The 18,121-nt window shown below is 38.4% G+C and overlaps 1 protein-coding gene across 2 annotated transcripts in view; it reads left to right on the top strand.

The window, feature by feature from the left end:
* Positions 1-3,333: 3,333 nt before the first annotated feature.
* The window catches only part of lrp4 (LDL receptor related protein 4), a 118,373-nt gene continuing 103,585 nt past the window's right edge, over positions 3,334-18,121 (top strand). For both annotated transcript variants that reach the window (XM_015396677.1, XM_015396676.1), the window contains exon 1: positions 3,334-3,662. In XM_015396677.1, the coding sequence (XP_015252163.1) occupies positions 3,602-3,662 (61 nt within the window). In that variant the 5' untranslated portion in view covers positions 3,334-3,601. The remainder of the gene's footprint in view (positions 3,663-18,121) is intronic.

The following is an 18,121-nucleotide window of genomic DNA, read 5'->3' as shown; positions in this document are numbered from 1 at the left end:
TCCAAATCCTAATCTAGGCAACTTCTATACTTTCTCACATACTTTTCAAACATGATAATCCTTGTGAGATTCATCATTATTTCCTTTTTTTTTGTATTTTGTTTGCAAACAAAACAACCCCCTCCCCACCACCACCACCAGTTTCTTTGATATTCTTGGGGACAACTAGATCTCCTTGGTCACAGCGTTGTTTGTTAAAATGCTCTCCATTAAATCTGGAATATGTGCCTGCACAGGCCACTTCTGTTGGGATGAAATGCAATTCTCTGATGGATGCTTCACAGGAAAGTGGAGGAAAGGCGTGTGCAGAATGATGATGGGCTGTTTAGGAACGTGGAAGCTCATGTTCCAACTTAAGCTTCCCTATAATTAGATAGTGGGGTCTACAGCTTCCTTTGCACCAAAAAAAGAAAAGCTGGAATACGTAAGTCTGGACTATGCACATTTTATATATAAACAATGTGGGTCTAGGTCAGAAATTCCACACTAATGTTTCTTTCACTATTTTTACAGATTAATTTGAGCAAAATGGTGAAATAAAGGTGGCGGTTCAATTTCTTGCACTGTTGCCTTGCAGGAAGAAGGTTACAGATTGTATTCCTGGCCAGTTGTCGTTTTGCATGGAGTTTACATGTTTTTCCTATGCATGCATGGGAGATAGGAACTGGTCCCACTGCTACCCAGACGGAATAAGTGGGAGATGATGGATGTTGGTTGAAAAAGAGAAAGTTTGAAACCCAATAAAATGAAAGATGTAGCTGGAAATTTCCTTTGGTAAATTATGTTTTTTTTTCTTTTGTAAAGAAGTTGGGGGATGTGGACCCTTATGAAATCCAAATCCTTTACAAATTATTATTTGGTGTGTAAATAAAGTAAAACAAAACTGGCTTGTATGAGTATTTATTACGTGTTTCCTCTTGGCAGAATTCTGACTTCATGTAAGTCTAATGCAATTTTTTCAGTTATCATCCCTGACATCTTCAGTATAGCTTAAATGTAGTATAACCAGTGAGCCTTCTGTTATACAAAAAACTGTTATTTCCCAGGAGTGAGCTAACTGATAAAACCAACTGTTAACCAATACATTTGTTTTCTCTGACGGCTGCATTGGTATCTGTCACTAAATCAATAACAAGCAGAGTTTGCTAATAAGTTTTACTTTACTATTAAAGCTAGATATAAACATTCTAAGTCACAGATTAGATGAAAGCTCTTAGCTTTAATAACACTGGAGAAACCTACCTCTGCATTTAACCCATCTCCTTGGTAAGCAGTGGGCTGCCATTGTGTGGCGCCCAGGAAGCAGTGTGGGGTTAAGGGACTTGCTCAGGGACCCAGAGTGAAGGTTGTGGGGATCGAACCAGGTACTTGCAACTAAAAGATGATTTGTAAGGCTTTTTATTTAGTAATGTTTGCATAGAACCATCCATAGCTATCTTTCATAACTGGTTGGGTAAAGTTCTAGATCTACCAAGTTGAAGTGGACACTGGATGTCAGACCGTTGGTCTAAAGTTGAGAACAGGGCGGGATCAAATTCTCAATATGCATTTGATAAATATTTTTCATTGTGTTCAGCATTAGGTAGAACTGATTTACTACCACACTTCCTGTTACTCATTACCCAGATGCTGCTCTATGGCTTCCCCCTTTTTTTCTGTATTGTACTCATACTGATAGCTTCTTCTTACCTCCTGCAGTTTTCTCTAAATCTCTCCTTTCACTGTTACAAATGCTATTAACACTGCTTATAAAGCTGTAGTTTGTGTCACTACTAATCACATCACATTACTTTTTCGGACTGTTGAGGATCTCGCCCACATTGAGACAGTTCTTAGTTATAGTGGAAAAAACAACCTACAGGTTGAGGAGTAGAGGTAAAATGGGACATGTTGAGTAAAATCAGTACTAATGGAAAAGGGGTTAAAGAGATTGGATGATGACCTGTGGAGATCCTATAGAGGTGCTGCACCTCCTCATAGGATGGAGACAGATGAGCTGGTTGTTGAGATCTGATCAGGATACTTCTCAGTCGCCATCTTTTCGAGTTTTATCATGCACAGCAGCTGGAAGGCAACCCTAGGGCAAACATAAAATTCATTGAAGGGGTTATGCTGCCCTTTGTGTCTGGGAATAACCCACCTAATTACCTGGAAAATATAGTTGGATAAAAGGATGACTAAATTTGCCTGATTTTCCACAAATCTGGCCTTAATTTTTCTCTACAGTTTCCCTCCCAACTCGTGACATATTGATGCTTGGTCAAGTCTTGTGCACGTCACATACTGACGCGACAGGGATACCCTTCTTATCAGTTGTGTTGCAATGTTAGAATTTTGCTTGGGTAAGAGATTGTGCATGTATTTTTAATTTTTTCTTTTTGTCATGAGTATCATTGTGTCACCAGTGTTGCCCTCTCAGCCAATATCTGCTTCAGATACATACCAGTTCCCAGCAACCCTTCATGGATAAGCTGGTACAGACAGTGGGTGGATGGATGAATACTTGGTCCTACTGAAGGATCACTTACCTGCAACTGTAATCTAATTCTGCATGGGCTCTGCTTTGCCTGATTGATTCGCTAGGCTGCTACACAGTAGTGTGCAGCAAGATCTTTTGGACCTCGTTAACAGGCATAAACTTGCAGTATAATTTTCAGGCGATGGGAAGTTGTGCAATTCTAGCAAATCATGCATCTGCTCCAAACATTGTTGAAATTAATTAGATTTTAATATTAAAGTAAGATGCCTTTGGAAGCCTTGTGTAAATTTGTGGGCTGAATGACTGTGTAATGACCTCATCTTTTGGTCATTATACTCTTTTCCCTTATACCACTTTCTCATTTGTCTCCAATTTACATAAGTATGAATAGAAAAGCTTTTTTGAGACTCACTTTCTCTCCTCTTTAACTTTCATTGTATTAATAAAGAAAGTCAGAAAATAAGAGAGAAGTTGAGAGGCGGTGGGAAGGACGCTTTCTCCTCGCCTCTTGTGGTGTACTCTGTTTTCTGCAAACCACCAGCCTTTTAAAAACGCAATTTAACAAATGACATTTGAGCTGAGATTTTGGACGAGCCCATTTCTGGAGGAATAGGGGGAGATAGGCAGGCATGACGCAAAAGGTGTTATAGAAAAATGTTCCTCTAAACAACAATCACATCTATTCTCCAATTTTAAATAACAAAAAAGGTAAGTACTCTAAGCTGTTGCCAAGATATCTTTTTTTAATATAATAATTTACTTCATTAGATATTACAACTATCCCTCCAGCTTCATTTTGGTGCAGTCCTCGGCTCCTATTGGTATCCACACCGTCAGAAACTGCTGCACAACATGCTGGAGACCGAGGTGGCTCTGCTCCCCTGAGTTAACTTTTGTTGTTGCTTTATCTCCAGAGAGGAGGAGGCGGAGGAGGTCGATGAGACAGAAGGGGAGAAAAAGTCAGTCATGCCAAGAGGTTAGGGCTAGAGCCGGAGGAGCGTCTCCTTGTGAAAGAAGTCCATCGGTATTTGTTTGCGTTGAAGTGGGGGAATAAGGAAAGGAGGAGGGGGAAACAGGGGAGAGAAAAGCCCAGAGAAGAGCGAGAGAGAAGTGGGGTGAAAGATGCAGCCGTCCGCGGTGCTGTTTGGCGTCCTGGCAACTTTCCTGCTCCACCAGAGTCCAGGTAGGAAACAGGAGCGCGAGGCGAACCTGAAACTGCATGGGAGCTTATTTTGGAAGAGTTACGCTGTTTTTTTTGTTGTTGTTTGTTTCTTTTAAATGATCGAATCTTTCTTTTTTTGAATTACATTGTTTCTAAAACTTAGAAACAACAATGGTCAACTTTTCCCACACCGGGGATAATTGGTGTGTGTGGGGGGGATGTTTAATTTCCTTCTTTGAACTTATTTTCAAACATTCTGGAATTTGATGGACTGGTGAGCGCATATGTGTTGATATGAGTTGCAGAGTTCTTTAAAGTGATATTTGTTTTTTATTTTTTATTTACTATAACCCTTTTTGCTTGCTTTGTAATGCAATAAACAAGTGAACTATAGGTTTGCACGGATTTAACGCACAGGCCTATAGATTGATTAAATGTGGTTTGAATGGTGCGGAAATCGCATTTAAACAATGGGAGGTGTGTGTATAATGCAAGTGTGCTGTCAGATGATTTTACTTATTTATTTATTTATTTATTTATTTATTTATTTATTTATTTATTTATTTATTTATTTATTTATTTATATTTACCAGCACAAGCTGATGTAGCACAAGAATATTCCTTCTTGGGTCAGAATACAGAATGTTTTACTTACCAGATGCAGGTAATTAGGCATCAGATGCATAAAATCGTAAGATCTTTCAGATTTTAGTTTTGTTTCCATGAGCTTGGAAAAATTCTGTTGACTTTGACAATCTTATAAAAAAAAAAAAAATCAAAGGTTCTCAGAAAGTGATTGCAGGATATGAAGCCTTTTGTGCTCATTGCAGGTGGAGAGAGGTGTTTATCTATGATAGCTTAGATCCTCTGCCCCCACCCCGATCCCCTTCAGCAGCACTTGTTGTAAGTATCAGGGTTTTCCACCACCCCCCCTGTCCAATGTTTCTCCAACACTTTGTGTTTACAACATGTTAGAACAGCCGCTGGAATGCGAGGACTCACTGAAGCCTTCCCCAAACACACACAGATGGGGCTTAGCATTATTATACACATGGATGCCCGGTGCCGTGCTCTCTGACATGTCACGAAGATTTCCCTGACAGCTTTGTGAAAATTACATCTGTAATTATCTGGTAGGATCCAAGCAGGAGGCTGGTGGAGGTGTGACATCTCCGAAATGTCACCAGTAGACCATCTTTAAAATGTCAACCAGATATGAGTCAATATTTCTGGAAACAAAAGCTACAATGGATGGTCCACATCTTATTATCTTTTATAGTTGGGATTTTCATCTTTTTTCATATGTAGTTATTAATGCCCCACCAACACACACACATACACACAATGTTCCCCTGTCTGATGCCAGGAGCCATGCTGGTTTGATTATGGACTAGTTCTGTCATAAAGCAATTAAGTCTGCCAGGCGTGTGTCATCTATAAAACACGCCTTTGTCTGCTGTCTCTGATTGCCATAGGCCACTCCTGGCATTGATTGCAGTAGGCCACCACTGGCATTTTAAATGGAGGATAAATTGTATATCTCCATTAAATGTCCTTATTTTTGTGATAATGCTGCTAATAAACGATGTGCAGCTTTAATATTAAAATGAACTTCTTAAAGTTTGCCCCCTTTCCTGCCAAGTAAAACCAATTGAAAATGTTTCTTCAGTTTCAGGTGCTTATTAAGTGTTTAATCTAATAAAAGTAAAATGTATGAGCCAGAAAGAATGAAAAACAAGGCTAATGCCATGATTTTAAAGTCGCCTTATGGCACCATTAAAGTCAGCTGCTGGTTCAAATTGACTTGAGATAGCCTGGGGCTATAATTTATTAAACTGTGTTTATGTGTGTGTGTTTGTGTTGTGTACATGTCTAACATGTGTGTGAGGTCAAAATGCCTTCTCAGCCAAATCCACTGGCCTTGAAGTAACGGGCTGAGTGGGACTAATGGCATGTTGGCAAGTGTGTTTCACAGTTTAATGGTGTTCTCTGGGACGATGCTTCTCCTCAGCCCCTCCTGCAATTCCCATAGAGGTCCTGTTTTCATTCACTGATCAGCTATTGATTGGACTCGCAGGTTGCATTGGGAGCCTGATTTTTGTCCCAAAAGAAGAAGTTTCATGCCTGCAATTTTTCAAAAAAGCGTGACAGAAATGAGTTGTGATATGTTGGGAAAGCTATAGAGCGTTCAGTTTACACAATAATGCTTCATCTGTGAAAGAAGGCTTCTGTACGAGTCAGACAGCTGGGAAAACATCCAGAATAAGGTTTGCAGTCATTTTTTTTTCTGTTTTATGTAGCCACTCTAAAAAAAGAGAGGAAAATATAAATGGTTTGTTAAATTGAAATTGTTTTTTTTACTTCTATCTTACTAGTCTAAGGTTTTACTTCTCTGAATTAGGTATATGGCCTAAACCTAAAATCCAAAACACAGCCCTTCTTTGTATAAAACATTTTCGGCCCCGTCTTTCTAAAAAAAAATTTTGGGTTTGATTGTTCATAATAACAGGGAAACGGATGTAGAGTGATTTCTTTTTATGTCTAAAATAGCTATATTTACTAAGACCACGGTGCCAGCTCAATTGAGAAAAACTTAACATGCGTTGAAGGGTGTAAATTAATAGAAATTAGTTGGATTAATATTTATATCAACCATTCGTACATTTTTTTTCAAACTTTAGAGTGAAAAAGATACAAACGCCTCCTCTTATCCTAAGTTTCAAGAAAACTGCCAGGGAAAGGGAAAAGTAAATGTCTTATCGCTGGTTCAGATTGCTCACACCCATTGTGTCCTTTACCGCTTTCTATATCCCCTGAATGGATTGATTAGTCCCCTGACAATAGGTATTTTAAGATGGCCTCTTATCAATCACAGTTTTTACTGTTTTTCTAGGCGTGGTTGCGCATACCCAGCAATCTGCAGAATGTACACTTATGATACTGTCTTCTTGCAGAAACACTCCATGCGGCATTTTATTAAGTGTCTGCAGAGTAATTGTTTTAATAATAAATGATGTTGCAAGGTTGATATTTATGACCAACACAGCCCACTGAGATTTGTGGCACTCTTATGTATTGTTTTTGGTGCAGTTCCCTCTCCATAGGGCACTGTAATTCTTTCACTGGAAAATCTTGATATGGAGAATGTGGCTTCAGTTTTTCTCTTTAAAAAGAAAGGGGGAAAAAAAAACGTCATTTTTTTACTCGATAGTAAGACTTAATGTTTGAGGTTAAAGACTTGGGGGATTTAGGAGATGGAAAAAAAACCAACCATCTGCATTGCCATGTCAAGGACTAAACCCTACGTTAAATGGTTGTGAATTTTTGTACCATCTTTAAGTCTGGATGGTTAGGTTGGCGTTGGCCTGGCAGTTGCTTACAACTAGGGAAGGGGGAACAGGCCACCCGATACTCCCACTGTGCTTTGTGTGTCTCTTTAGAGGGGATGGAATTGCACCTCCGAGGTAGCAGTGGAGGTAACCAATGATTACTCGCTTTCCAAACCCCCCAACATACTCTGATGGATAAATGTCAGACCTCTACCCTCCTCGTGTTCCTTCAGATCACCTGGCCCTCACTCTGCAAGTCAGCCCTTCTCTGTAAGAGACCCCTGGGCACGCTTTCGTCTTCTGGATTGTTTCTGGTTTCAAAACATGAATCTGCAGCTCCAGGGCGTTTTTCAATTATGGTCACTGCCATAATATCTGTCACAGATGTCAGTTTTCAGTGCACACAGCAAACAGACAAACAAAGTTAACCACCGTCGGCATGCTTTGTGGGGTGGAGAACAATTGTTCTCATTCTAAAAACGCAGCTGATATTTTCCAAAGTTTCATTTTATCTCTCTCTCCTCTGGGTATGTAAAGGAAAGATGGAAAAAAAAAAAAACTATTTGTTCTAAGATCTGCTGCATTTCAAAATAATAAATTTACTTTTTTTTTCTTTTTTTACAATTCACCTCGGAGCTTGAATTTATTTCGAAAGTTAGACATTTTTAAACAAATAAAAATGACTCCTTGTTAGGATCACATTATTAGTTTTTCCCCACATTACCTAAAATTTAGTTTTTGGTTGTTCTGGCTAAAGTTCTTTCCTAAGATGCAGATGTGGCATAGCTTTCTGTAAGAATGTAGTTTGACATTCACTTTTCATAGTATACCAGTTGTCATGCATCACATTGGCAGCCCATTAGAGGACTGGTGCTGAATGAGACTCCTGCCCTTTTTCCACACCAAGTTCTATAACTCTGAATTCCTTGGGGGTTGCAGATTATTGGAAACTGTAATAAACTCTGGTTTTCTCTCTCAGCGGGGGCCTGCTGTGGAGGACAGAAAGATAAGCAGGCCTGGAGACTCGCTGTCTGAGTAAACCAAAAGGGGGGTGGGGGGGATACAAAGGCATTCTGAAGGACACACTCAGGTAAAGATCCATAGTTACTTAACTGTTTATTAGACTCTCTTTCCCCTTTCTGTGATGAAGGAAAAAGGCTTCTGTTTGGACATTTCTAAAATTGGTTCATATCTTGATGAATGCATTTGAGGGAATGATTAGGGAATTATGAAAATAAAGCGTCCCTTTGTGTCCCAGTGTGGTTTTATTCACAAATGATAAGCCAATTATTCTCCATTTTAGTCTCCATTTTAAGTGAAGTCATCAGGGGATCATCTTCGTAGAGAAAGATAAAACCATTGTTTGACACCAGTGCCTACATGATTTCAGTTTAATTTGAGGACAAAGGGAATTTCCAGCAAACTCTACTTCTGTTTTTAGAGATAACTTATGAGCTCAACAGAAATTTTAGAATAGTTTTATATACAAAGGGACTTTTTTTGTTAAAAGATTTCTTTCCGCAGACATTTTTTTTTTCTGTTTTGACAATGCAGAATAAATATTTTTAGGTTTGCAACTTCAGATTACCATATAGTATGGCCATATAAGTGGTGGGATTGTAGTAATAGAATTTAGATAAAGTGGATTTTTGTTAACGAAAAAAGTAATGCAACCTCTCCTGGCCGTTTTTTTTTTTTTTTTTTAATAAAGCTGTTCTAATCTGTTGGTTAAAATCAGGACTACATAATTTGCGATTTTGGTCAGCATGTGCAGAGAGTTTGTGTTTTTACAGCAAAATGTGGCATTAAAGAATCTGGCGTTGATTTTTGTCCCAAACTGAATATTTAGCAAAGAGTTGTTTTGATGTTACAGAAATGTGTACTCCAAATTTGGATGTAGAGCCTGCTTCACACTTTATCCCTTTTAATAAGAACCATAACATTTTTGCTTTCATTTGCCTTTTATTTTTCTTCATGCTCTCTGTATTAAACATGAAACTGTTATGGTACTTTAGTTTGACGAATGTCTGGACCTCTCAAGCTTTCTTCTGTCCATTTATCTTTGCCTTGCCTTTGCCTTGTTGTTTTGGGCAGCTTTTTTAAACGTTGTAATGTAAAATATTAATTTCCTGTCTTTAATCACAAATGTCTTTCATTTGTAAGTCTAAAGCAAAGCTCCAAACCAAAAGACAAGTACCCCAAAATGTTTTGTAAGAACACATTAACCTTCACAGCCCTTAATATATCCAGTTTCATTGTTTAAAAAAGAAGCCAAAACAGAAGTCTGATTTATCTTTGCTAAACGCTTTAATTCTTGAGGAATAGAAATGAAAACCTCTTTTGGAGATCTTCTTTCAGCATTTCTGATTCTGTTGTAGAGCGATAAATTGCTGCTGGTTGTTGATGGCATTTTTGAAGATAACCTAAAATAACTTAAGTGGTTTTAGTCCATTCATAATGGAGAAAATATGGAGAGACTTATTGTTCTTCACATTAAAGTGGGGAAAAAAAGCAATATTTGCTAAACCTGCACTGTTACTGCCTTTGTTCTTGTTTTAAATTGTCAAGTGTTGACTGAGAAGGATTTTTTGAGCGCTGAAGATTCAAATACCTGTCAGAGGAAGTCATGTTTCTTCATTAATTGGATACGTATTCATCCAGTTAACTCAGAGGTCATGGACTTAATATGTATGTGGCATACATGCTTTATCCTTGCCCGCATGGCAGCTCATAAGCAGGCTGCCTCTAGCTTTGTTATAGGGAGGAGATAAGGCTTTTCCTGGTAATTGATGTCAGAGCTGTTAGTCAGGTTTTTGTTTGTCTCCAGAAGAACCATCCTAAACTCACCAATGCTAAATGAGTACTGCACACTCAAAGATGTCTGCTTCTTTCTTTAAATCAGTGATAATCTGGATTTAAATGGCTCACACTAGATGCTAAGCCTGAAACTGTTGTGATCATCCCAGAAAAGGATCAAAGGAATGAGTCAGAAAAAATTTAACTTATGTTATAATTAACAGTGTCTGTGGCCAACTCTCAATTATTACTTGATAAACCTTAAGTTATGCTTTGGTGTATTTTGAGGTGTAGAACAGCTGATATGAGTCAACTGTTTTTCTCCTGAATTAGTTGTGACTCATAGAAAAGCCATCTTCAATGGATCTCTGATACTACACACAATTCACCATGGCAACTGGTGAGAAAGAGAAGGTCGTCCTACTTCAGCCTGCTGGTGTTAAAAGTTGTGAGACATGCGTATGGCAAGTATGAGCACAGTCTCTGAATAAAGGGGGAAAGAAGGGGAAATGAAGCAAGAAGTCTGGCCCGGCACATTAAAGACTATTGATGTGGGAAAGAGCTGCATCCCAAGTTTGAAGTCAGAAGTCTATTTATATTACATCTACCAATTGGCCTTTGCTCATGATTCTGCTGCTCTCTGGTTTTAAAGATACTTTATGACCATGACCAAGGAACTGCTTTAAACTGCTAAAGACATTTATGTTCAGTTTTATTATGCTTTGGCCTGTCCAAATAGTGCATAAATAAAACTAAATAATTAGCTTATTGATATAAAGACATGAAGCAGGGTTGCTTGTAGAATATTGAATAAAGTAATAAAACAGGAGAGAAGACTTGTCTGTATTTCAGATCAGCAGGAGAAACAGTTTATCTTTGCTTGCAGCTTTCTTTCAATTTTTCCTCATTTTATCAACCTTTATCAGGATTTCATACCTCATATCAATACAGGGTAGCGTGTTATTGAAATGTGAAAGAAATACATGTATTGGTTTAAACCTTCTTAAAGATATTTGTCAAAAAAGTGTGAGAAGTATGCAGAGCTAAGGTGTTCCTCTCTTTGTAGTTTTTCTTAATATCTGGGGTAGTACTCTGTTGTTATTGTACCAATTGTCACAGGTACAGCTTTGACACAAATTATTGTTCACTTTAAAAAAAAAATAAAGACTGCTTTTGATGTGGGTCAAAGAAGAGGACCAGAGGACTTTTCTGGTGTGAGAAAAGCTGTGATCTGCATTCTGAGAAAAAGCCAAGAGGTTCACGGTACCTCTGGAGAAGAATCTGATATCAGCGCAGTTATTAGTTATTTATAAATATACAAATATGGGCATTTATAGAGCGGGGATGAGAAGAAATCCATTTGAAGTCCTGTTTCCAGTTTTCCTTGAGCCATGTTGGGCAGAGAGCCAACAGTTCAATGAAGGCTAACATGAGTGTTCATGTCTATAAACTTTTTAGGCTACTTTGCGGTCTTGGTGATAGTATCAGGCTGTAGTGATGATTTTTGTTCATCAGTAATAGATGTAATGTAGAGAATTATAGCCCCAATACTGGGATACAATAGAATAAATGAAATGATGTACCATTAACATTTCATAGTAATAAATAAAATAATCCATAAAAGCCAATAAAAGAAACTCTGATATCCAAAAATAATTTTTGTACTGTATTTTCCGGGCTATGGGCTGCTACTTTCCCCCCCCCAATTTGACTTACACCCGGCGGAAGTCAAAGTTGGAAATCAAAGTATAAGGGGCTAACTTTTATTTACCAAGAGTACCTGCCCCCTGCAGGAATGATGAAGAACAAGCGCCCCAAATGTACAGATTTTGTCATTTAATTGCCACATTGAAGCGGCAAATAACTGGGCAAAACTCCTGCAGAGCTGAAATAGAGTTGACAAAGCCCTATCTTTCATTAGAAGCTCCTACTGCTGCGGGCCAACAAACTAATTGGAGCTAGCTTTCTTCTTCGTCCCTACGGTAAGGGTGATATGTAGAGCTCCTCCTACTGGTATTTTGGGAGACAGTTCAGTAGATATCAGCGGCTAATAGTGCATGCTGCTTCAATATAAACAGTAAAAACAAAAAAGGCATAATGGATGTGGCTTTTACTAACCATCTTTCTGCATATCTTTAATTTTGATCCCAGACTCAGTTTGTCCTGCTGATTTGGAAAATCGGTACCGGAACATTTTACATGCCACAGCTCCTACTCATGCCTTTTTTTTTTCTTTCTCACAAGTCTATCTCTTTTCCCCTTGCTTAGTTTTTAAACGTCTTATATATCAATCAAGGTTGCCTTCTTAAACCAGCCTCGCCATCGTCTCTGTTCCCCAGTGGGGGTCTTTTACATGGGGGCTTGCAGCTGTCTCATAGATTACCTCCAAAAGGTGACAGAATCAAGGCTTTCAACATGCCTGCATGCACCAACAGCCCGCAGAGCCTCAGGCCAGGGTTAGGAACACATACTCACAGCTTCCATTCTAAGCTCCAGATAAGATTAAAATGTGATATGATTTAAAAGAGACCCCACACACTCTTAGATTTCTGCACTTGCTTGGCAGCACATTTTTCTGCCTCCAGAATCTTTATCACAATTATATAACCAAAATAAAATTTTGCTCAGACACTGGTTAAAGCCTTGCCCTAAATAAAATAACGGTCCTTGTGTGCAGCAGGATGAAATAAGTTGTCCTAGTGGTGTTCATAAAAACTATAGATACAAATCTGTCTGGTCAGAATATTTAACTAACTAAAAATTTACTTCAATCCTATTAAAATGCAAATTGTTTGGGGTTTATTTAGTGTTGGGCATAGATTATTTTTTTTATCTAGATTAATCTCACTGTAATCTTGGAATTAATCTAGATTAAAATCACTCATTTGAATTGTGCCATAGAAATTTGTGGTGTGCGTGTGCTACCTAAAGAATAAGTAAAAGTAAGTCTTCGATATCAATATATTTAATCAATATTTTTTCCCTGAAGCAAACCCGCCGTTTTTATAGCTGCATCCACGTTCTTAGAAGCAGGCGGAGTTTCAGGGTCAGACATCATTAATAATAACACACAGATCCCTTCACTTTCAAAGAAGTTCATCAACAAACATCCTTCTTTGCCCCCACCTTTTTTCCAAAATTAACAACTTTTCTCTCTAGTGATCAATTGTTTCTCTGCAGCACAGTTGCGCTTTCATTGATAAACTCAATCAGCTGATTTTACTCACAGCCCACTGGCTGCTTTCTTTGTTCGTCTGTTAGGCTGAATCTCCCAACACTTACGCTTTTCTTCATTTCGTCAATGAAGTTTTTCTACTTGTTATTGCTACTCTTGCAACCTAATAAGTTCTCCAAAAAAATTAATAAAAATGCGAGAGTAGTTTTTAGGAGGATCTTTTCCAATTCACTCAAAAATAAAAAGCACTTGCAGAAAGTTTTCTGGTTTCAGAAGGTGTTTTCTTTAAAAAACAGTATTAATACCCAAGTTGACTTATAAAATTTTTTAATATAAACTTTAATTGGTGGTTGTAAAACTGTTTCACTCCTTTAACTATCAGATCAACCGCAGCAGCTGCTTCTGCTTTTAATCACAGCAAGAGGCGGACTGACAAGAAGTAGGTTTTAATAAAATAAATAGATAACACTAGATCTTTCACATAACCTTAGATCAGTAACATTAATTAATTTAATTTTTAAGGGGTCCAACAGCACGTCACGTTCAATGTGGTAATTTCACTGTACGCGTGCACAGGTTCGAAGACTGATTCCTTCCCTACCCTCAGATATACATCCGTACTAAAATATCAAGGTGAAAGTGATTGGTAGTATAGACCCCGCAACACCTCAACTCTGATAACTGCCCGCCACTAGTTTTTTTTGCTGCCTGCAGGAGTGCGAAAGCAACAGCTGGAAGAACTGGTACTAGTTTGTGTTTCACCAGTGTCACATTTCTCCCCAAACCTAACTGGGGTTCTACCACCTGTTGACGATCTGTTCCCCTGGCTGTTCAACCCCTATAAATAAGAAAATAAGCTCACCTCACCAAAATGTAATAGCAGGTCCACAAACAGATTCTTTATGCGAGTCGGACATCTAAAGGTTATAGTTGCCTGCATGTTTGGTAATTCTGACTAAAAATGTTGGAGGTGGTTACTAAGAACTTTGTGGTTGGAACTGGACCCAGATGGTGTTCAGCATTTCTACAATGTATCTACTGTATATAATACATTCGTCATGTTGGCACAAAAAAACAACACAATTTTAAAGCCTGTAGTTGGCATTTTATCCTTTTTGGTATCTTTGTTTTGACAATTGAAATGTAGGGAGGTTGTCATTGGTGCAGTGGGTAGCACTCTCCAGCTTCCACCCACAGTCCAAAAACATGAGTTTTAGTTGCTGTGGAAACAGCTTGCTGATGAGTGTCTATCCGGGTCAAACGACTTGGCAAACGACTAGTTAAAATCCCCTTGGCTCTGATCTGAATGCGGGTGGAACACCAGATGGGCTGACCCGCTAATTTACGTGATACCATTGAGTGCAATTGGTAAAAGGGTTTCAGACACATAAAAGCGGAAAAAATAGAGCACACTACGCACTGGCTTCCTTACGTGTTGCTCTTCATTGATTACTTTCCTGATTTCTTTCAGTCACATCATCAATGCTAACCCTGCGTGATGGTGTCACCAGACAAGCTGCGGCGGTGGGCAGAGGCCACGCTGCTTGCCGGCGAGGGCTTAGAAACAATTTTTTTTTGCCAACGGGAACGGAGCCAACTGCTGAATGTTAGCGGTTTGACCCACATTTGAAAAACACACGTCAAACCGCTATTTTCAGTGGGAAAGAAACTTAAGTGTTCCAGGTCACCGGCCCTCGAGGATTTGAGTTTGAGACCCGTGGTCTAATGTATGCTGCCTACCAAATATATCATATACTGATAGTAGTGATTGTATATTTATAATAAACTAATGATAATAGAAAACACTGTTTATGTAACTACCAATATATAAAATCATTAATTTTAATTTCTCATAGTAGTAATTTCCTTTTAGATCAAGACACATAATGAGGCAGCTGAGCCTTCCTTGGGGCTTTTTTGATCCTTTGCCCTTCTAAAGTGTCATCTCCTAAGGACATGCAACGATGTCACCTGAAAGTTTGGTAGCTGAAACCTGACTCTCTACATACACTCATGATGGTCATAGTTTCACTGTTGTATTGCAGGTTTAGTAATTTACCAGACTTTCTCCTCTGTTGTGCCTCTATCCCTGCCTTACATGCTAAACAAGCACATTTTGGTGCAAGAAAACATTTACATTCTCATTCTGATATTACTTGTACACATGCTGTGGTCCTCAGAAGTTAACACACCCTTTTTAAAATTTCTTAATGGGGTGTGTGTGATTTCTTTTGCAGGGGAGATTTTATCTTTTTTCTTCAATTAATGACTTGTTCTTTATAATGCAAAGGTGGATACATACATTGATAAGCCATTGTTATTCCAGTGCTGAACTTTATTTACAGTTTTAGATGTGATGTTATCACTCTTCAGAAACTGCTAAGCTGCTTTGACTTTGTTTTCACTGCTCTTTTTTCTTTACATTTCAGCTTTGGTCTTAGAAATAAAAATTGCGGTTATGAGTTGTAAGCACAAACCGGAAAAAAAATGGTCATAAAGATAATTAAAGCTAATTTTTTTCTTTTTTTTTATCCGTTTGTTTCATTATCCTCAATCAGTGTCCCCGTACACAGAAGGCTGTAACTCGGCTATTTCTGCTCTAAGGGAAATAAAGGTGGTGGTTGTGGAGGTGGTGGGGGTCTTTATTAAACAAACAGTGAAGAGCTTTGGAGGCCCCTTTGAGGCTTGGAGCTGAAATGGGTAAGCAGCTGAAAGCGCTGTACTTTCTAATGAACTTGAGTGGCCTATAGAAGTGGGGCCCTTTCACAGAAGCCAAGGAGGACAAAGTGTCAAAACAAGCCCAGCTCCTCTTCCTTCAGAGGGGCTAAACGCCGCCTTTTGACTCTGTGGAGTGTGGGCATCTGAACGGGAGGCCACAAAGAGAAAAGAGAAGGAGGCAGAATGTACTTGTTGAAACAATGGCCTCTTAAATCAAGCACCCCTCCTTGCCTCTCTTCTTCTCCTTAGCTCTTCTGCTCCCACCTCCCTAAACCCTCCTTGTATAGCCTTGCCTTCCAATTAGACCAACTCTTGCACAAGAAGTTGAAAACCTCATAAATTGCGGGGCCTCAAAGGAGATGTTTTGGAGCTGTGTCTCTGTTGCATTGTTGCCTTCGTGAAAGGTTTTAGTATTCGGAGGAGATTCACGTTTGGACTTCTCAGAATCTGCCACTGAAGGAATTTTGTACCTTGATGTCCTTTACATTTGCTGCCTTTTTTCCTCCCATTTTATTCTTTCTGTTCTTCTCCACCCCCTCCATTTCACATTGCTCGCTTCTTTTCCCATTCTCAGCCAAAACTCCTTCTTCTGTTTGTGACCCCTCTATTTCTCCATGCTTGGCTGCTTGCAGGGGCCGCAAGAGGAGCTGTGCATGGCCGGGCCCAGGCACTTGGTGCCTCCCTCCCTTTCGTTGTTTAGCCATGGATGAAAAGCGGAGACAAATATGTCTGTGGTTCAAAGTCCATCCCAGCAATTACAGTGACTGATTAAAGAGCAGGCCTACACACAATCTGCTATGTATAATACTACAGCTCCCACTCAGTTTTTCATAACGGCACCTTTAGGAGGATCTGAGCTCAACGCCTGTTAGGGGCCCATGTTGGTTTGAATGTATTTACAGTGCAGTTATCAGGACTCAGTGTCATAAAGCTTAACTTTAGGATTTGAATTTATTATGAGTAGCAGATAAAGAAATGTGATACATTTACATTAGAAGTAGAGTCACAAGTTATACTCTGACTAAATAAAAATGTATTTATCATATAAATAAAATAAGTTATTTTATATCTGTGTGATTGAATTTAAATTTCATGAGGGCCATGTCATGCTACAAGCTTGCATGTATTTTACCCATTAATTTTAATGTATATTACAAAACAAATAGCCACAAAGGTTACTAGGTGTGTTTCCATCAGTTTTTTCCAATGCACATTTTGAAGTATTGTGTCAGAAAATGGGGATGGAAAAACCCAAGTTCGTAAAAAGGTTGGAAGTATTTTTTGGCTTTTTGCAAAAAATGGTTCATAGGCAATTTTTTTTCAAATCAGCTCTGATGTACCAAACCTTCACCCAACATGACTGGTCAGCTGTTTCCACTGTTAGTGTCTTCAGGATGCTCCTATTATTGTCATAAACATGGCTGAAAGCAACATTGCCGTTAATAGCTGACATGTTAATGTAAGAACAGCTTGGCTGAGGCCGGGTTCATTAAAACTTTCCTTCATTACTGATCTGTGGTCTGTTCTAGATGGGAGCCTCTATTTCCTATTTATTACAGCTACGTATGACAATGTAATGTTATGACATTACACTTTGCATCGCTTGATTGATTCATTTTAAACCAAATAGAAACACAGCTAATTTGCAATTTAATTTAATTAATTTTCTTCTTTTTTTTTTAAAGTTTTATAAGTTTGCTTAAAATTCGCATTTCAGTTCGATGGAAACAAAGCTAGCCTAAGCTCTATTGTTAAAGGCTTACCATTATTTATTTTGGCCTTTGCTCTCAGACTCACTTGCTGAACCTTTTAAATGCAGAACTTCTAAAATAGTAATTTAGTCTTGATGATTTCTGCTTCTAAAGGGAAATGTATTTGATTATAGGACTGAAAAAACTAATCGGATTAATTGATTAATGAGATAATAATCAACTAAAACATGCATTTAGCTGACAGAGCTACCCACTTAGAGCAGTAACTTTACCATAATTGTTAAAATATATATAAATATTTTGCATTTAAAGTAAAAACTCTTTCATCTGTCAATATGCTCTATCCAGTGCTCTAGTTTCATCTGGTTTAATTCTGTAAAAAGTCTTCTTTAAGGAACCTTTTGCTATTTGATTATTAATCAATTAATCGAAAAAGAGACCAAATAACCATTAGTTGGAGCCCAATTTGATTATTGTGCCTTCATATTTCCAACATGAATATGGCATTTATCAATAATCCATTGTTCCAATTAGTTCTCTTGAAAAAGTCCATACATTTCACATCTGCTAATGCTGGTACCAGATTGAGCAAGCTTGAGCTAAGCTCATATGGTTCTGATAGATAGATAGATAGATAGATAGATAGATAGATAGATAGATAGATAGATAGATAGATGTACTTTATTTATCCCAAGCTGGGAAATTGCAGTGTAGCAGCAGCTTTACACATAGTGACAGTCACAACACAAT

Source organism: Cyprinodon variegatus, unplaced genomic scaffold, assembly GCF_000732505.1.
Source record: "Cyprinodon variegatus isolate N-32 unplaced genomic scaffold, C_variegatus-1.0 Scaffold812, whole genome shotgun sequence".
Lineage (NCBI taxonomy): Eukaryota > Metazoa > Chordata > Actinopteri > Cyprinodontiformes > Cyprinodontidae > Cyprinodon > Cyprinodon variegatus.
Note: the sequence above shows the minus strand (reverse complement) of the source record. Positions and strands in the feature narration are given on the sequence as shown.